The following is a 20,611-nucleotide window of genomic DNA, read 5'->3' as shown; positions in this document are numbered from 1 at the left end:
CGAGTCCTTTTCTGACTGCTGTTTCTAGGGCCAGTTCTATCCCGACTTCCGAATGAAAGGGCCTCTGAACAATAATCGATTTGTAACCTTCTCTGGCTTCTCTTGTAGAAAGAGCCTCTGGATGAGTCCGGATGGATGATTAAGAATGTCCTGTCTATGCCAATTGTGAACAAGAAGGAAGAAATCGTGGGGGTGGCCACGTTTTACAATCGCAAAGATGGGAAGCCCTTTGATGAGATGGATGAGACTCTCATGGAGGTGTGGCTCAGGAGGAGGCCTTCGTGGCTGGGTTGCGGGGAGGGCTTGTTGCAGCAAGAGGGGTGAGGGGGGTTCACCTGGGGTGGAGTGGGGAGCTCACCTTGTCGGCACACTCCCGACTCAGCCTCAATGTCTGCTTTCTTGGCTCCCACTTCTGCACTGCCATGGGCTGTCAGAGAAATTCACATTCCCTTTAAAACAAATTTTGATCAATTAGGTTTACCTTTTAGCATTTTTAGGGTCATGGCAAAAATGAGCAGAACGTACAGAGTTCCCATAGGCCTCCTGTGCCCACGTGGGTACACACACTTGGGTGAAGTTATCACCCATAAGAATGTTGCTTTGCATGTTGGTGCTTTATTTTAAAGTGGATTCCCACCCAGTGTTCAGTCTTCATCCTCAAACACCTCTTCCAAGGAGAGCAGCAACCCCCTGATCGAACCCACCTTACAGATGAGGAAACGGAACCCTAGAGTCTTGCCCTAAGTCGCAGAGGCAGGATCAAACCAGGATGTTCTGCCTCTGATTCTTGTTTTCTTTCCCTTCAGTCTTTGGCTCAATTTCTGGGCTGGTCTGTCTTAAACCCTGATACCTATGAGTCAATGAACAAACTGGAAAACAGGAAGGATATTTTCCAGGACATGGTCAAATATCACGTGAAGTGTGACAATGAAGAAATCCAGAAAATCCTGGTGGGTGAAGTTCTTCTATGTTTCTGCTCTAGCGGAAGCGGCGCCCTGGGAATGTGACCAGGGCAATAGTCAAGCTCCATGAAGGCAGAGGTGGGTGGGCTGGCCTTGCACGGGGATGCTCCGGGCCCCTCGCAGTCAGCAGATGGATGGATGGATCCACAAGTACCAATGAGTCATATGGATCCCATATGGCTGATCCGTGTGGCTGGGCGACAGCTGTCCCTTGGACATGCCACCTCAGTTGTGGGGCCAGATGTTGGCTTAACAGCTCTGGAAACTCTGTTTTTCACTGTGCCAAGGGTTGACTTGGTAGTAGAGAGGGAATCACCCAACCACAGCCCTGACACTGAGAGAACGCTCTCTCTGACAGGCCATGAACACTGCCAGCTTCTCAGAGACTCCTTCCATGGGGTCAGCTCACTTAGAAAGGAGTTGGATCACAGAGGAGTTTGGTGAGCAAAGAAGTAGGACAGAAGGAGTTAGAGGTTAGTAGTGAGTCCTCACATAGTTTCATCACTTTATGGTTTATAAGGCAATTTCACATTTAGGGTATTTTTTGATGCTCACAACAACAAACGCATTAAGGTGGGAAGGGTAAGGGCTTCTATTCCTTTAGAGACACGAAGAAACTGAGGTCCAAAATGGGGAAGTAACTGGCCCCCTAATCACCGGCTTATTAAATAGGTCTCACTTAACCTTTATCAGGATAATGAGTAAATTCTCTACTGCTCTTATGAAAGAGCTGCCTCCTGAGGTAGTGAGCACCCTGTCAAGAGAGGTATCCAAGTAGAGGCTGGATGATCATTTATCAGCGATGCTATAGAGAAGAGTCCTACCTACCTGGTTGAGATATTTTGAAGGATATGTGGCAATTAGTGACTCATTATTCCTTGGATTTGGTTTTCAAAGAGATCATGATCTTAGAAGTCAATTGAGTTAGCCAAATGGCATTGGATAAGATACCCAGCTGAGCTCCCAAGACCTTGCTTATAGACCTCACAAGTTGAAATAATACAGGCCAATATTTTCAGAAGTGACTTCTTAAGCTGGGAAGATATCACAACAAATTCGATCATTTCATACCAATCACTGATAAAGTCAGAGGAGAAATCATCTAGTTTGGATAAACTGACTCACGGTTTGCTTGTCTCAGTCCGTGATTTTGGCCAAATGATGGATATATGGGCCCCCTGGAAGCAGAGCCTCAGTGAACCAGTGAGAAGTGAGAAGGCTATGCTCTGGGTCAAGAAATCAGAAGCAAGTAACTGAGTCCAGGTCCCCCTCCTCTGGCATGTGCACAGTGCAATAGGCCTAGAGAAGGAAGAAACTTGCCTCAATTGCACAGTAAGTGAGAGGACCATGAGCAAGACCTTCTGACTCCCCAGTCCGTAATAATAACAAGAATGTCAGCAACAACGTTATTTAGCTCTAGTGTTTACTATATGCCAAGCACTGCCCTGGGGACTTAACATGCATTAGTCCATCTAGCTGTATACATGTTTTTTCAAAATGACTTGGCATAAGTCTAGTCTTAAGTACTTTCACTATTTCCATTTTACAGGTGAGGAAATGGAGGACCGAAGGTGTTAAGTAGCTCTGCTAGTAAGTGGCAGAGCTCAAACTTGCAGGCAGGTCCCCACTGCCCGATGCCCAGGAGTTTGAATTTGCCCATCACTGGATGGTGAAGGGCAGCCTCTCTGAGTTGGTGGCTCCCGCTGCAAGCGCTTTGGAGGAAGGAGGAGAATGGAAATGGAAAAGTCAAGGCATATTTAGACCTCAGATGTACTAACTGATTTTGTTTCTCTCTGCTATTTTGGGCGCTGGCAGAAAACCAGAGAGGTGTATGGGAAGGAGCCGTGGGAATGCGAGGAAGAGGAACTCGCTGAGATCCTGGTGAGCAGGGCAGAACACACGCAAGGTGCACCTTGAGCATGTGCAGGGCAGGTTGGGGGGGCCCTGCCTCTGCCAAGCATGCCCCTTGTCACCCTGCTCTGATCCTGGGATGGGGACAGGGCTGGGGGCTGCCGGGGGGAGACCCATGCACGCTTCATGTGCTCCAACCCCAGGACTCCCCTCCTTACACAGCAAGGAGAGCTGCCAGATGCAGAGAAATACGAAATCAATAAGTTCCATTTCAGCGACTTGCCCCTCACAGAACTGGAGCTGGTGAAATGTGGGATACAGATGTACTATGAGCTCAAAGTGGTGGATAAATTTCACATCCCTCAGGAGGTAAGGGCAAAAGAAACCCCTTCCATTTCCTTTTTTCTTCTTGCTTGCTTCCTTTTTTTTTTTTTTTTCCCAGCTCAATCTGTAAACAGTGCACCCTCAGCTTTGAGGATATAAAGCATTAGTCACACTGCACAGTGACTCATTTATCAGAAAAGAGACACAGAGTTCCTCTGAACTGTGCTGTTCCCAGCTCACTGGCTTCTCAAGGTGGCTTGTGAGGCGCTGAGTTCCGAAGGCATCCATGGGAACCAATAGTGAAACGAGCGTGGGAAATGTGGGTGACATCATTTTAAACAGGTCTCTCCCTCTGCAGGATTCCTTTGAATCTAGGGGCCTGGAGAGGGACGGGCAAGGGGGTGCTGGGGTGGGGGTGGGGGCTAAGCTCAGAATTTCCCAGACTTGTTTGATTAAAGCAGCGATTCTCAAAGTGCTGCCTCAGACCACATCAGCACCATGTGTCAATGTATCAGAAGCACTAATTCTCTCTTGGGCGCACACACACACAGAGACATACACACACACACACACATGCAATTCTCCCAGCTCTAATGACTCAGGAAGTGTGCGTTTGAACGAGCCCTCTGAGTGATTCTGATGGGCACTCACGTTGGAGAACCACCAAGTTAAAGACCCCCTTTTGTTTTCCTCCCTGGGAGCTCTCCGTGGCAGAGTTTGGGAAACACTGATGAAGCTCCGTTTAGTGGAGTAAGTGGGGGGCGCACGTGCACCTGGTTTCCTAACAACGTCCATTTTGCTAGTATTCAGCCATTTGCAAAGTACTCTCCCCGCGTTGCTGGCTGGCTGGGGCCCGTGGAGGGGATGGGGAGGGCCTCCCTTAGGACGCAGGGCCCCAGGCCTCACCCCCCACCCCTGTGCCCGTGTTTGCAGGCCCTGGTGCGGTTCATGTACTCGCTGAGCAAGGGCTACCGCAGAATCACTTACCACAACTGGCGGCACGGCTTCAACGTGGGGCAGACCATGTTCTCCTTGCTGGTGGTACGGCGGGAGTAGGGGGTGGGCGCAGCTGGGGCGGCGGCATGGAAGAGGGGGGATGGCGGGGGTGCTCAGGCCATGCCAGAAGACCTCTCCACCTCCACCCGGAAGCAGCTGCTTTACTGTCTTCAGTGCTTAAAAAAAAAAGAAAAGAAAAGAAAAAGACACAAGAGGAGTGCACGTTTAGCATACATGAATTCCGAGGAGAGAATTGTGTAAAATAAAAAGTGAAGGAAAGCTGTAGGCTCCCCCCAAGCCCAGTGCGGTTACTTAGAAATAACCACCGCATGACTCCTTCCAAATCCTCTTCTAGAAGCTTTGAGACATATTTTTACACAGACACAGTGTGTTTTGTTTACAACCAAATGAATAATAATACCATAAAACATGCTTTCTTCATTTGAGAAGCTGTATTAATCACATTCTCCATATGTTTAATTTTTCATTGTGGTTAAATATACAACACAGAAGACCTACCACTTTAACGGTTTTTAGGTGTCGGGTTTTTTTTTTTTTTAAGATTTCATTTATTTATTTGACAGAGATCACCAGTAGGCAGAGAGGCAGACAGAGATAGAGGAGGAAGCAGACCCCATCCTGAGCAGACAGCCCGAAGTGGGGCTCCATCTCAGAACCTTGGGATCATGACCTGAGCCGAAGGCAAAAGCTTTAACCCACTGAGCCACCCAGGCACCCCAAGTGTCAGGGGTTTTAAGACATTCACCGTGTTGTGCGACCCTCACTACTATCTGCCCCTAGAACGTTTTTATCTTCCCAAATAGAAACTCTGTCCCCATTAAACAATTCCCCATTCCCCTCTCTCCAGCCCTGGTGACCACTTTCCCCTTTCTATCTCCATGAACTTGACTACCCTAAGTATTTGAAGGAAGCTCAGGGGAAGATTCTTCTGGCCTGTGCTCAAACCAGTGTAGGGTTTGCTTTGCCAGTCTTGGCATGTTCAAAAACCCTCCAGATCCTAAAACCTGACTGCTACAACTTTTTAACCATCACCTAGTCCAGTGCCCTCTACCTCCAGTGTGCAGATTGGGATACTGAGGGAGACTGGACCAGTTAAGATCGCTCAGGACTAGGGTGACCAACCATCCCTGTCTGCCTGGGACTGTTCCAGTTCTAGTACGGAAAGTCCCATATCCTTGAAAGCGCCCCAGTCCCAGGTCAACATCTGGTCACACTATTATGCCCGGGATAGAGCCAAGGTCAGAACTGGGTTTCCAGGCCCTCCCCCTCACACCTGTTCTGCTTCCAACCCCTGCAAGAAAGAAGTGAGTGGCACCTCTGATTGCTCTTCCAGACCGGAAAGCTGAAGCGCTACTTCACGGACCTAGAGGCCTTGGCCATGGTCACTGCTGCCTTCTGCCATGACATTGACCACAGAGGCACTAACAACCTCTACCAGATGAAGTGAGTCGGCCCTTCCTGTCCCTCCTGTCTGCCTCCCGCTCCCAGGATTCGTTACCCAGATCTGAAAGGCTCTCGGGCAGATTCACCAGCCAAGGGAAAGTCCCACTGTCCACAGCTTCCTACTTCCTCCTGCCCTGTGGGTCTGAGTAAACTCCAGGGACAGACAGAATAATGACCCCCAAATATAGCCATGTCACCATGCCTGGAGCCTGGGAATGTGTTGCCTGATAATCAAAAGGGACTTTGCAGATGCAATTAGAGATCTTGAAATACAGGGATTATTCTGGGTTATCCAAGTGGGCCCCACATAGTTAGAAGGGTCCTTCTAAGAGGGAAGTGAGAGGTCAGAGAGGAGAGAGGATACCACACTGCTGGGTTTGAAGATGAAGGATGGGCCACAAGCCAAGGAAGAAAGGTGGCCTCTAGAAGCTAGGAGCCGAGGGAATGGATTGTCCCCTAGAGCCTCCAGAAGGAAAGCAGCTCTGCGGACCTGCTTTAGACTCTGAACTCTAGAGCTCTAAGATAATAAATCTTTACTGTTTTCAGCCATTAAGTTTATGGTTATTAGCAACAATATATGAAACCCCTCCCTCTCCTCCCTCCCTCTCTGCTGAATGACTTTAAGCCAAATATTAGTAACTGACAATGGTTCATTCATTCCCCCTATATTTGTAATGCTCCTAATGTAAGTGTGGTAGGCCCTGTGCTAGGCAAGGGAGGTACCATGGTAGCAGAACAGACACAGGCCCTGTCCTCACAGAGCTTACACTCCACACAACCTCTGAAACATGGTCCTTGCTGGGTAGAGCAGGAACTAGTGTTGTACTCATATTACAGAGGAGGAAACTGAGGCTCTGCCCAGGACCCACAGCCTACGAGTCATAAACAAGCCTAGAACATGCTGCTCTGAGGCTGGAGGTCGTGTTACTACTTTCTGGGAAGCTAAGTATTGAGCTCAGAGCTTGGCACATACTTATTGAATAGAGACATGAATAAACACACCGCCTGTGGGAATTCAGTGGCTTCTCCTGAGACTCAAGGATTGCATCAAGAGCTTGTGATCTTTTTTTTTTTTTAAAGATTTTATTTATTTATTTGACAGATCACAAGTAGGCAGAGAGGCAGGCAGAGAGAGAGAGGAGGAAGCAGGCTCCCTGCTGAGCAGAGAGCCCGATGTGGGGCTCGATCCCAAGTCCCTGGGATCATGACCTGAGCCAAAGGCAGAGGCTTTAACCCACTGAGCCACCCAGGCGTCCCCAAGAGCTTGTGATCTTTTAAGTATGGCCTGGGGCCAATGTCCACGGATGACGACAGGGAACCCAGAAATCTTTAAATTGCCTGTGTCATTGTGTGTGTGTGTGTGTGTGTTCCTTTGGGGCACACGCTATTCAACAATCTCTCTAAGGAGTCCATGAGCCCAGAGAGGCTCGGAATCAGCTGTGGAGAAAGCTAAAGCCTGAGAGTCAGGGGACCCGATGTCCAGTCTTCTTTCCCACTCCGTCACCACGTGATAAGCTCCTTCTCAGTGCTGGCCGTCAGCCTCTCTGCCTGCAGAATTAGGAGGGGGCAGGACTAGATGATGTCTGTAACCTCCACCTTGGCCATTCCATGCTGATTGTGTGTGTGTGTGTGTGTGTGTGTGTGTGTGTGTCTCCCATTCAGATCCCAGAATCCACTGGCCAAGCTCCATGGGTCCTCCATCTTGGAAAGACACCACTTGGAGTTTGGCAAAACGTTGCTGAGAGATGAGGTAGGATGGGTGGGGAACCTCCACATTGCCTGCTGGGAGCCCCATCTCACTAGAAGCCTGCGTGTGGCTGGGCGGCGCTCTTCCCATCGGCCTGGTCCACCTCTCCCACCATTGGGGGTCATCATCAGTAGTTGCATGGCTCTCCTGCCAACATCACTTCTTGCATCTCTTCTATGGTTTTCTCTCTAGAGCCTGAATATCTTTCAAAACCTCAATCGCAGACAGCACGAGCATGCCATCCACATGATGGACATAGCAATCATTGCCACAGACCTCGCCCTGTATTTCAAGTTAGTATTTCTTTTAATTTTAAGAACAAGAATAACCATAATAATGACTATAATAATAAACACCATAGAGCCAGTGATTTAATATGTTCTGTGCACTGTCTCTTATGCTATGGAACAGTAATTCTCACTACGACCCTGGGAGTTAGACAGTCTTACCCCCCACTGTATCCATGAGACACTGAAGTCCAGGGGAAGAGATTGGCTAAGTAAGAGCAGGTGACACGCTGGAGACAGAGTTTGGGTTAGAACCTAGGTCTTCACTCCCAGGCCTCTGTTCTTTCGACTTTGTTTTGTTAATTACGTTGTTTTCAGAAGCCTCAGTCTGAAACAGCCAGTGTTAGAAGCCTGGAGGTTGCATTATTCCAAGACGAGCTCCTTTAACGGACTGGTGTGTTTTACAGGAAAAGGACGATGTTCCAAAAGATCGTGGATCAGTCTAAGACATATGAATCCCAACAGGAGTGGACTCAGTACATGATGCTGGAGCAGACACGGAAGGAAATTGTTATGTGAGTAAGACGGGGCTTAATTCCTGATTTTCCTAAGCCCAGGGTCCTTGAGGTGAGATGCTGCACTGACAGGCCTTGCTGCCCTCAAGAGGATCCTGGGACACCCGCCATTTTGGAGGCTGCCAACATCTGGAAACAATGAAGTTATGCCCTCACGGAATTGCAGAAATTATGGCATATGTTTAATTTTTATTTTAACCCTAAAATATAAGATAATATATTATTGTTTTATTTCTCTGTATATAAAATGCACAATACTTGAAGTATTTCTATCATAAGATTCAGAATTTGGGTGGTAAAGTGATAGGACTTCAAAGGTTTTGATGAAACACAAAGCATTATACCAATTATTATTTGAGTGATATCTATGTGTCATTCAAAATATGTAGGCTTAATTTTTTTTAAGCATTCCTTTATAGGTGTCAATGTCCTACAATATAGCGCTGCTAATCACAAATCAGGTACGTGATTTATATTAAATTTAGAGTGCCTGGCTGGCATGAGGTGTGGTAATGGGACTCACAATTAAGTTTTTAAAGACTATCTTCTTTTAGTTTTCTCACTGTGCCTCTGTGACTCACCTCAAATGATGACAGGGTGAGACGTGTACATTTGAGGCCTTTGGTGACTAGGTGGCCCAAGCCAAAGGGTCCCCTGACTCCCCTGTGCTGAGTCCTAAGTATCTATGGTCAGGGAAGATAAGACTTGACCTCCTTCCCAAGGCAGTTATCAGGTTTTATCTCCAGATGGTTTTGTGAAGAGGAGGCTTGATTAAATCACAAATGTTGCAAGTCACGGCAACGGAGAAGAGGTGGCTGCTGGGACAGGCTCAGAGAAGAGAGGAAAATGGCATGCTGCCCTTTTCTCACTTGCAGTCGTCCAGTCAGGCAGATCCTCTGATCCTGAGGAGCGGTGCGACCCGTCCCCACCGAGCAACGGGGCACCCTCGGGCTATGGCTGCTCCCAGGAGCACCAGACGCTGCCTGACTGGACATTTCAAAATGGTGCAGCAGAAAATTGAACAAGTGGGAAGCACACCCTGTTCTTGGGTAGGGACACTTAATATTAAATGTCATGTATTCTCCTTAATAAATATTCCTGTAAGGTGATTCCAAGGAAAATATTGACTTTATGTTGAGGATCATGAGGAAGCAATGTCAAAATTCTTGTGAGAAGCAAAAACAGCCAGAAAATTCTGAAATAAAACAGTAATGGTAGGAAGAAGCAGAACAAAAGGCACTTTGGTCCTATACATGAGTGGGACAGGTCCATGGGGCAGACTTGAAAGGCTATGCCTGTGTTAAAAGTGGATTTTATAGGTGCCTGGCTGGCTCAGTCAGAAGAGCACATGACTCTCGATCTCAGGGTTGTGTGTTGGCCCCCCGTGGGGTGTAGAGTTTGCCTGAATAAATAAAACTTTTCGAAAAAGTGGATTTTATACCAGCGAAGAAAGGGTTAAGTTCATAAATGACATTGGGACTGCAAGGTAGCCTGATTTTTTTTTTTCCTCCATTTCTTGGTGGACCCAGACTGGGTGTCCTACAAATTTAACCCCATTCTGACCCTGTCTATGTGGAAATATCACTAGAACCCACAGGTGAAGGGCTGGTCCCACAAGACGGCCCCTCTGCAGACACCAAATGCAAGTCAAGGTTGCTACTTCTGCTTCTGACCCCCTGGCTATAAATTGGAGGTTCCCAGGACCCCACCTTTGGGTTCTCTTAATTGACTAGAGCAGCTCACAGAACTCAGAGAAACATGTTCTAATATCTACCAGTTTATTGTAAAGGCTGCAGAAGAACAGCCAGATGAAGAGATATGTAGAGCAAGGGTCAGAAGGGTCGCTAGCACGGAACGTCCATCCCTGTGGAACCGGGGTGCTCGGCCCTCCCTGCCAGTGGGTGCTTCACCAACCCGGAAGCTTATCAGATTGCCATTGTGTGAGTTCTGCCGAGCTCCCACTACAGTTCCCTCTCACCAGGACCCTTCCACAGAGGGTGACGGGTAGGGCAGAAGGTTCCAGCCCTCTATATGCTCGGAAGTTCTGGTGTCCAAACCCGCCTTGAGTCTTTCTAGGGACCCCACACGAAATCATGGTCATTAGCCTAAACCCACAGTGGGCTTTCTACAAAGGACACTCCTATCCCTTGGGAAATTCCAAGGGTTTGAGAAGCTTTGTTCCAGGAACCAGAAACAAAGACCAGTTATATTTTGTATGATACCATAGAGGATCACAAAGCCGGATCGCTATCTCACTCCTGTAGCAAAATAAGTTCCAGATGGATCAAGATCTTAAAATAATGAGAAAACAAACCAAAAAAAAAAAAAAAAAAAAGGAAGAGAGGGAAAAAGTCATGGTAGAATTAAAAGGAATAATTTTAGATGAGCTTTTCTAAGTGTGACATAAAATTCAGAAGTCATAAATAGATTGACAAATTTAACTACATAAAAATTGAGGATTTCTGCACACCACACATAAGAAGGCGTAGCTAAAGTCAGAAAGCAGGTGATAAACTGGGAAATGTATCCAACAGAACTTCTGACAGAAGAGCCCATTTCCTTAGTAAATAAAGCATTAATACAATTAAAAAAAAAAAAAGAGTTATCCAATAGAAAAATGGGCAAAACCCTCCTTTTCCCCAGACATTTCCCAGAAAAGGGATTTCAGAGGGTAGCAAACATACAAAAAGACGGTGACCAGACTCACAAGCAGCAACGCATAATAAAACCACGGCGCGATAGAATGTCTTCACCCCTCTTCTCAGCCACAGTGAAAACGTTTGCAAGCACACCACACTGGGCAGAGTGAGGGGCAGCCGGGAACCCGCTCACTGCGGTGGGAAGGTCAACAGACATCGCTGCTGAGCCTCCATGGATGGTGGTGTAAATGCCCGCCCTCTGACCCAGCAGTCCCACGTGCAAGACTCGCCCTCCTGCTGCTGTCCCCCACGTGTGCCAATGAGGTACAGCTGTGTCTCTGGCTGGTCGCAGCCTTGCTTGTAATCGCCAAAAAGACTGAAAACAAATATCCACCCATGGGGGGGAAACGGGTCAATGACGTCACAGTACTTTCACACATAGAGGGATGTGAGGCAGGCTGTACAGAGAATAACAGGGAGGATTACCCAGATACAGTGTTTAATTAAAAAAGAGAAGGGCACCTGGGTGGCTCAGTGGGTTAAGCCTCTGCCTTCGGCTCAGGTCATGATCTCAGGGTCCTGGGATCAAGTTCCGAATCGGGCTCTCCGCTCGGCATCCCAGAGCCTGCTTCCTCCTCTCTCTCTCTTTCTGCCTACTTGTGATCTCTCTCCCTGTCAAATAAATAAAATCTAAAAAAAAAAAAAGAGAGAGAGAGAGAGAGAAAAGAGGGATGCCTGCGTGGCTCAGTCGGTTAAGGGACTGCCTTTGGTCTGGGTGATGATACCAGGGTCCTGGGATCAAGTCCCACATTGGGCTCCTTGCTCAGCAGGAAGCCTGCTTCTCTCTCTGCCTCTGCCTGCCACTCTGTGTATTTGTGCTCTCTCTCTCTCTGACAAAAAATAAATTAAATCTTTTAAAAAGAAAAGAGGCCAGAGACAGGACTTTACTGCCAAAGCCAAGGGAGTTTTAACAGGAAGTCTTTAAACTGAGGTACACAGACCCCACCCACCCCTACTCCCAGCCAAAAGCCTTTTGAGAACTACATGGGCAGCGAGGCCCTCAAGGGAGTCAGTTTTCTCTTTCTTAATATTTTCCTGAGAAAGCACAGGAGTTGAAGCATTGCCAGTCCCCTTGCTTTTCTCCCTCCTTACAAAATAGTCTTACTTGGGCCTTCTCTGTCTCTCTTTCTCTCTATATATATAATGCATAACAAGGCATTAGAGAAAGAGAATACTGTCCTGGATTGTGCACTGGGGCAGCAGTAGCTAAGGCATTTTTTATTTAACAATCTTACTTCCTTTAGAGAACGTACCACTGTCCAGGGATGCCCCCCGATGTCAGGGCAAAAGGGTATCAGAGTAAGTACTGATGGTAGCAGCACTCAGTTAATCTGTGCCACTTTCTGTCATCTATCACCTGTCATCTGTCTATCATGTATCTGTTCTACCTACATACCAGACTATCTACCTTTCTTAGAATTGAGAATAAAAAACAAGATGGATGACACTGGGATGCATTCTAACATGCTTCCTTGAATTGGAAAATGAAATCGGATTCTCTCTGAAAAAACATGTCTGATCTGCTTGCTTTACTGGACAGTAACAGATAGGCATTTCCAATCACGTTATATGGCAAACATTTCCGTAAAGTCAGTGCATCAACTCTGCAGCTTACAAAGGTTTGATGAAAAGAGTTGAAACTTGTTTGAGGATGAAAGTGCTTTATAAGAAATACAACACTGGAGGATAAATTTAAATTAATAATGCTTTAATTGACCTCACCCACTCTGAGTATCTTGGCTTAACCAGAATGCCACAGAGAAAGTGTCCGGGGTATAATTAATAGTCATGTTAGAAGCCTTGGCGAAATCTTTATGGCATACTTCCCAGAAACTGAGGAAGTGAGTGATTCTAAGGTTTGCTTTAAACAAAATTGAAGGAGAACCTAATGGAATTGTCAGCTGATAAATCATTCAGAAGAATGATCACAGTATACTTTTTAACAGATGATTTGGAAGAATTGAAAGAATTGAGTGACATCGCTGTAACAAAACTACCATTTCCAAGGCTTCTAATTACTTGCATCTGTAAAAAGAAAAAAACAGGCATAAAACACATGCTAAACCCTATCTTAAATCAGCAATAAGAACTATTCATTCATTAACTCATTTTAAGATTTTATTTATTTATCTGACAGGCAGAGAGAGAGCACAAGCAAGGGGAGCAGCAGGCAGAGGGAAAGGGAAGAGCAGGCTCCCCCGATTAGGGCTGCATCCCAGGACCCTGGGATCATGACCTGAGCCGAAGGCAGATGCTTAGCTGACTGAGCCACCCAGGTACCCATTAACCGATTTTTTTTTAATGATCTTTAATAGAAAAAAATGTATTTCATTATGTTCTGTAGCAAATTATAAGAGCATAATATCCCACCAAAGGCATATACCATTAACCGATTTTTTAAATAAGATCCATACTGTCTCATTAAGAGATAAATTTCCAAAAAAAAAAATTTACTTTGAGCATTTAATAATTATTTTTAAAAACAGGTAATAGATTTCTGTTGTGTTGATTAACTGTGTAATAATAATAAATGCCCTCAAGTTTTCAGTACTTGGAGGCCTATGGTCAAAGAAAAAAACTTTAGTTATATCATTTCATATTTGGGCATATTTGGTTGCAGATAAGTTCCCAGACACAGAGCTCTAAAACCCTTGGAATGTTCTGAGCCGTAGGAGTGATAGGAGTGTCTTTTGTTCTAATGAGGCGACTCTGGGTGGGCTCCTGGAGGGCTTCAAGATGGAGGCTGATCATCGGGAAGATCAAGCCATGATTAGAAGCTTGGAACTTTCAGCCCCACCCCCCAATCTCTGTGCAGAACAGAGGGCCTGGAAACTGAGTTAGTCTCCCATGGCCAATGATTTAATCAATCATGCTTACGTGATAAAAACCTCCAGAGAAAACTTTAAACAACAGAGTGCAAAGAACTACCCAGTTGGTGAACACATGGAGGTGCTGGGAGGGTGACACGTCTGACCAGGGCGTGGAAACTCTGCGCGCGCCACACCCCCACCCCACATCTTCTCCAGCGTCTCTTTTCCATTGGCTATTCCTGAAGTGTATGCTTTATAGTAAATTGGTGAATGTTAAGTAGAAAGTTTCCCTGAGTGCTGTGAACTTGTCCCAGCAAATTTTTGAACCCGAAGGCGATGTTTGTGGAACTCCCGACTTTGTAGCCAAGTTGGACGAGAGTGTGGGCAACCCGAGGACTTGGTATTCGTGACTGACCTCTGAAATGAGGACAGTCTTGTGGGGACTAAGCCCTTCAACCTGTGGAGTCTGACAGTTCATGTCAGAATTGAATCGTAGGACATGAAGTTGGTGTCAGAATTGGTTGTTGTGAGGAAAACACTCAACACTCCCCCTTCCCGGCATGCTTTGATGACCTTGGAGGGCTCCTGGCAGCGAGCCCCCTCTAGTATGAGGTCCATACTTAACCCCTTGACACATCCTAAACCTACTGGTCTTTCCTAGCTGCATAGCTAGTTCTTAGCGGACCCTACTTCTGTATGTTGACTTTGGGCTGAGGTGTGAAAGTTACCCTGGATGGAGGGTGTCCCTGCCCATTCTTCATGAAACCCTTTACAGCTCCACTTAATTTCCAGTTTCACTCCTCACAGTCTGACCAGACCATGACTAGGAAGGGCTTTGGGATCGTCTAGCACTGGGGGGTAAAGCCTGCCACCCATTTTTGTACCACTCATGAGTGAAATGCCTTTACACTTTGAAAGGGTTGGGGGAGGAGTGGAAATCAAAAGAAGATTTCCTGACAAAATAAAAAATGTAAGAAGTTCACATTTCAGTACTCATAAATATTTTTTCTGCAGAGGGCCACATTATAACTTTGATGGCCCCTGGGCAGTTTTGCCTCCGAGGCGTCTTCCTCCATTAAAATAAAATTATTAAAAATGGTATTTTATGACTGTATGCTGGTATAAAGACAAATACGATGTGGGCTGAATTCACTCTTCCATATTCATCATTATTATATTGTTTTTTTTCCTCTGACTTGAAAAGAAATTAAAATTTAAACATTTTCACAGGCCCCTAGAAGTACCCTGTGCCCTGGTCGCTCTGCTTTTCCTTACCCTGCCGGCTGCTTTCACATCATGATGCCAGAGTCAAGGAGTTGAAATAGAACCCACATCGTCCACAAAACCGAAATTATTTACTATCTGTCCCTTTATAGAGAAAGTATGTCAGCCCCTGGTCTAGTGTTTTGCCAATGAGAGAGTGAGGACGGGGAGAGACAATGTGACTTACCTAGTGTCCCACGGGCCTTAACAGGAGCATCAGAACCGGAAGCCTTCCCCTTCCCCCTCTCCTGCACACCCACAGCTTTTTCAGGCTTCCTGAGGCCTTGCCGTGCAAGCCGCACCTTCCCGGCCAGGTGCAGTTCCGGGAGAGTCTGAATGCCTGGCCTGGTTGTCTGGGGTGCTTTCAGAGGCCATCCAGAGGGTCAGGGAGAAGTGCCACTGAGCCACACAGCCTTGCAGAGGAGACATTTATCTTGACGATGGGTTGGGTGAGCAGGAGATCAGCTTGCTTCCATCTGCCAGCCCTTTGCACCTGGGTGACCGTGGCTAATGAGATGAAGCTGATGATAAAGATGAGGACGGGAGCACCTGGGTGGCTCAGTTGTTAAGCTTCTGCCTTCGGCTCAAGTCATGATCCCAGGGTCCTGGCTCAGGTCATGATCCCAGGGTCCTGGGATCGAGCCCCACACTGGGCTTCCTGCTTGGCAGGAATCTTGCTGTCTCCCACTCCCCCTGCTTGTGATCCTGCTCTCTCTATCAAATAAATAAAATCTAAAAAAGAAGAAGAAGAAGAAGAAGAAGATGAGGACAATGTGTGCACTCACACGATTATCTTATGTGATGGGTACAGTTGCCCTTAGGAGGCATATATTACATCGAACCATATGAAATTGCTTTTGACTGTTTTTGACGCACAAAGTCAGAATTTCATGATGCAATCTAATATGATTATCTCCTTTTACAAAGCAACAGACAAAGGCTCAAAGACATGAAGTCACTTGCCCGGACACGGCAAGTAAGGAGAAGAGCAGAGATCTAGTTGCTGATTCCAAAGCCCTGCATGGCATTTTTTTTAAAAAAGATTTTATTTATTGCAGAGAGAGACAGATAGTGAGAGAGAGCAGGAGCAGGGAGGAAAGGGAGACTCTGGGATCATGACCTGAGCCGAAGGCAAATGCTTAACTGACGGAACCACTCAGGCACCCACCGGCGCGGCATTTTTTACAGACTGTTCTCCATTCATTCCATGCCCTCCTCCTCTTGATGCCTCTTGCTGACCCAGAGGCTAAGGTTCACATGTCCCCACATACAAAGTCTTCGTGACTTTGGCTCTCTTCTGCCTGTTAAGCCCGTGGTCGTTGGCCCTCCCTCATGTCACCAACCCCCACCCCCCGCCCGGCTTCCTGACTTTGCATATTCCCACGCCCTGTTGAGTTTACTTCTTAAATGCTTTGTTTATCCGGACACTTGTCCCGGTCCTGCAATGGCTTCCTGGCTCGTCTCCCTGCTGGTGTTCCTGTCCCCTCCACACGAAAGCCACAGTGACCCCGTAAAATGCAAATCTGATTGCTTCACGCTTCTGTTCAAACTCTCCTTCAGCGGCTTTTCCTGTTGTTCTTGGCAGGAACGGCCCAGGCTCTGAGGGCCTGCCCTGGCTGTCTTCTAGGCCTCGTCTTCCTCCCTTTCCTGCTGCTTCCTGAGCTTCTCCCACCTTTTAGCTCTTTGACTGCGCCAGATTTCCTTCCACCAGGGCCTTTGCGCTGCAGGTTCTCTCTGCCGGGAATGTGTCCCGCCACTTCTTTACCAAATGGACAGCTTCACGGTCTCCAGACCTCAGCCCACGGTCACTTCCGTGAGGGAGTCCTCCCTGTCGGTTCAGACCTGTTCTAGAATCGAATTTCTTTCCTTCAGAGCCTTTGTTTACATGTTCACATCCACTAGTGTGGTAAATGCATGACTCCCCAACGTGTGTGTCAGCTCTCCGAGAGCAGGGACCCGTGAACCTGCCCCTTCCCGGCGTCTGCATATGGGTACAGGGGGGATAAACAGAGGCTCCCTGCAGTCCCCTCCTGGACGACCCGCTACCCTGTAGCAATCCTGCGTACTCTCCACTGCATCTCTGCTTACTCTACCATTTCTGGGAGAACTCCTATGCACCCCTCAGGGACCCGTTCCACTGCCATCTCTTGCATGCCCTGAGCTGAGCTAGTTGTTTTCACCTTTGGATTTTTTTTTTCCTCTCAAATCTTATACTTCTTTCTGCTATCTCCCTCAGCATACTGTGATGATAGCTTTTTGCTCTTTGTTCTCTAGCGACTGTGAGCTCTCTGCCAGCCTCTCTGGGTACCCAAGACCTCATGTAGCACCTTGGCCCCACGGCACCTCAGGAAGGGGTGCTGAAGTGAATGCGATGCCTTGTCTTTAGGGCACGAGGCTTTGGATTTGCTTTTCTGGCTCCCAGAAGTCCTCACACCCCTGCTCCCCCTTTCCCAGGCATGCAATCTCTGTCTGGAGAACACTGGGTGTGTTTCCGCAGCTGTGGGAATGATTTTCACATGAACTCTCCAGCCAAGGAAAGTAAACACCCAGGGCTCTCCTGAAGCCGCACCTACCTGTGGACTGAAAATGGGGACACTGCTGGGTAACCGGAGGACAGGAACTCTTGTGTGCTCTGCCAGACATCCATTTGCTCAGTTTATTTGATGGTAACGGGTCTATGACACTTGATATGAAACAGAGGGTACGTGTTTTGAAGCTATATTACAAAGCATGAAGGTGTTTTGCAAGTACTGTATGCATTTCTGAAAGCTTATTTACTCAAAGAATCCTACATATTTCTGAGGGTTTACTTAGTGAGAGGTAACAGCCTGTTACTCTTTCATGAATAACTCTTTATTGAAGTATAGTCAACACACAATGTTACACTGGTTTCAGGTGTACGACATTGTGATTAGACAATTGTGTAGGTTTTGCTGTGCTCACTGCAAGTGTCACTCCCATCTGTCACCATCTGACACTGTCACAATACCGCTGATTGTATTCCCTATGCTGTCTGTGCCTTTCGCCCTCCTGAGGTATTCATCCTCTCACCAGAAGTCTGTCTCTCCCACTCCCCTTCCCCACTTTTGCTCATTCCCTCAGCCCCTCTCCTCTGGTGACCCCCACTTTGTTCCCTGAGTAATTCTGAAGGCTTCCCAGACCAGCTCATATAAATTTTGCCAGATACAGCTGGTTAACTGTAAAATCATCCAAATAGCAAGACCCCCAGCCTTCTCCAACTATCCCCTCTCCCCAGCCCCTGCCCACCTGCCTCATCGTGTCTCACCAAATCAGGCGGAGCCCACCCAGGTGGCTTGCCCAGCAGACACAGCGGCAGGTCAGGCCCCGCTGCCCGCCCCGGACAATCCCCTCCTTCCTTCCCACCTCCTCCATTCTGCTCCATCCTCCAGGTACTGCCAGACAGCTTTCCTGCAGCACAGCTCTAAAGAGGTCATGCCCGGGTCCTCGACCTTCAATAGCTCTCCATGGCTTCTTGGATACAATTTCCATTTCCCAGCTTGGAAGGTCACATCCACACCACACGGGCCTGGATTCCCATCTTGGACGTGCATGCCACCATGCCCCCAAGTCTGAAACACCCTCTCCAAAGCCCCCTCCCCTCCAGTTCTTTGTCCCTGTCCCCTCCTTCTCTGTCTTCGACTGTACCTACCTAGGTAATAATACCTGTCTTACCTTCTTCCTATTATGGTGAAACTGCTTTAAGAGTTTATCTTTTCATCCCTTCTGTCCCCAATTCTTCCTTCTACTTCTTCATGCAAGGCTTCCGGAAATGAGTGACGTGGTCCTTCTTTTTCCGTGCATTTTTTTTTTTAAGATTTTATTTATTTATTTGTCAGAGAGGGAGAGAGAGAGCGAGAGTGAGCACAGGCAGATAGAGTGGCAGGCAGAGGCAGAGGGAGAAGCAGGCTCCCTGCTGAGCAAGGAGCCCGATGTGGGACTCGATCCCAGGACTCTGGGATCATGACCTGAGCCGAAGGCAGCCGCTTAACCAACTGAGCCACCCAGGCGTCCCTTTCCGTGCATTTTTAATGGGGGTGATATTACTCCCTGCCATGGGCAAAAAGCAGTTCCTGGAGATGGAGCAAAAAGCCTTAGGTATCACAGTGACCGGCGGCCTCCAAACAGATACACAGTGTGTCTACGGTATTAAGATTTCATGGTGGACTGATTATAGAAAACACGTGTATAGAGGCTGTTTGATGTGGAAAGTGGAGGATGATGAAATAAAGCTTAAGAAACACTCGTCTCCGCTAGGCAGGAGAGAAGCGCTCTGAAGAGGTGCTGAGATTGAAATGAAATCGATGTTTCAAAGTACCTAGAACAGTGCGTGTCACATTAAGAAAAACCCAAAAGACATTCGCGATTATCGCCAGTATTTATCATGCACATACTATGTCTGGACCCTCTCTGAAGATTTTTACACACTTTATCGCATTTAATCTTGCCTCCATTTCATGAGGAAAGTGCCGTTATTATTACAGATAAGGAAACTGAGGTTTACAGAGGTTGGTTTAATTGCCCCATGCCAAACTAACTGGCAACTGACAGAGGCAGGATTTTAACCTCCGTCTGACTTCAAAGCCCGACCTCCAGATGCAAGCAGCAGTGCCCTCCTCCTTGCCACATGGTGCAGAGAAAGGAGAGAGAGTTGGAATTAACCAGCCCCTGCAGCTTCCTTAGCTCCGGGCTGATGATGGTGTCCTTATGTGCAGGGCCATGATGATGACCGCATGTGATCTCTCAGCCATCACCAAGCCCTGGGAAGTGCAGAGTAAGGTATGGAGCCCTCCTGACCTGAAAGGACGGGAGTCCCACCATCGTGACAGCAGCTGATTCGACTTAGACTCCCAGCTCCAGAAGCAGCCCACCTTTGTCTCATCTGCTGAGACACCAAGACCACTTTAGTGCCTCTCCTGTGATGACAACAAAGGGGGCAGCGAGGCAGGGGTGGGGGTTAATTTTTTACCTAGCTGGAAAGCCAGGAAGGGTGGGAGCAAAGGTAGAAAGATCTGGTCTGGGGCTTGACTTGGGGGGTGTGTGGGGGGGTGTGCCTTTTGCAGGTAGCTCTGCTGGTTGCTGCCGAATTCTGGGAACAAGGCGACCTTGAGCGTACGGTGCTGCAGCAGAACCCCATTGTGAGTAATGGGGGAGTGGGGGGGGGACATCAGCCTGATGTTGGGTGTGTGTGATCTCATCCTGATAGACAGGCGTGCCTCGACATAGGCATGTGTGATCTTACTGTAGAGACGACCTTTTCCTAATGCACTGGTTCTCAAAGTATGGTCCCCAGACTACCATCAACCTCATTACTTGCGAACTTATTAGAGATGGGAATTCTCGGCTAAACAAAGGCAGACAAGGGGACCCCAAAATAGATTTCCTCCCGGTTCCAACAGTCTAGGGGGCCACGCCCCCAGGACCTGTTGTACTAGTACAGAGCATATGACTGGAAGACTTTGGCAAGCTGAGCCCCACCAGTGTTGAAAGTAGGCTTGGCTAGAAGAGTCACCAAGACAGGGAGGCCAGTGAGAGGTTCACTAAGGCCCTGAGCATGGACAGGGCTGGGAAGCAGAGGCAGGGTAGGAGGGTGTGACACTGTGGGGACAAAGCCATTGATCGAGATGGGGACAGGTAAAGCCTGGGCAATGCTGAGGTTGTGGGGACCCCTACAT

The 20,611-nt window shown here is 47.6% G+C and overlaps 1 protein-coding gene across 3 annotated transcripts in view; it reads left to right on the top strand.

Moving 5' to 3' along the window:
* PDE6A (phosphodiesterase 6A) overlaps positions 1–20,611 on the top strand; it is a 57,560-nt gene that overhangs the window by 31,911 nt on the left and 5,038 nt on the right. For all 3 annotated transcript variants that reach the window (XM_032851523.1, XM_032851521.1, XM_032851520.1), the window contains 11 exons: positions 109–258; positions 807–950; positions 2,778–2,843; positions 3,036–3,182; positions 4,071–4,178; positions 5,488–5,597; positions 7,260–7,347; positions 7,537–7,637; positions 8,039–8,146; positions 19,652–19,715; positions 20,000–20,074. In XM_032851523.1, coding sequence (XP_032707414.1) covers positions 109–258; positions 807–950; positions 2,778–2,843; positions 3,036–3,182; positions 4,071–4,178; positions 5,488–5,597; positions 7,260–7,347; positions 7,537–7,637; positions 8,039–8,146; positions 19,652–19,715; positions 20,000–20,074 — 1,161 coding nt within the window. The remainder of the gene's footprint in view (positions 1–108; positions 259–806; positions 951–2,777; positions 2,844–3,035; positions 3,183–4,070; positions 4,179–5,487; positions 5,598–7,259; positions 7,348–7,536; positions 7,638–8,038; positions 8,147–19,651; positions 19,716–19,999; positions 20,075–20,611) is intronic.

This window comes from Lontra canadensis, unplaced genomic scaffold (assembly GCF_010015895.1).
Source record: "Lontra canadensis isolate GAN:19392208 unplaced genomic scaffold, GSC_riverotter_1.0 scaffold5, whole genome shotgun sequence".
In the NCBI taxonomy this organism is placed as follows: domain Eukaryota; kingdom Metazoa; phylum Chordata; class Mammalia; order Carnivora; family Mustelidae; genus Lontra; species Lontra canadensis.
This window is presented reverse-complemented; position numbering and strand designations above follow the sequence as displayed.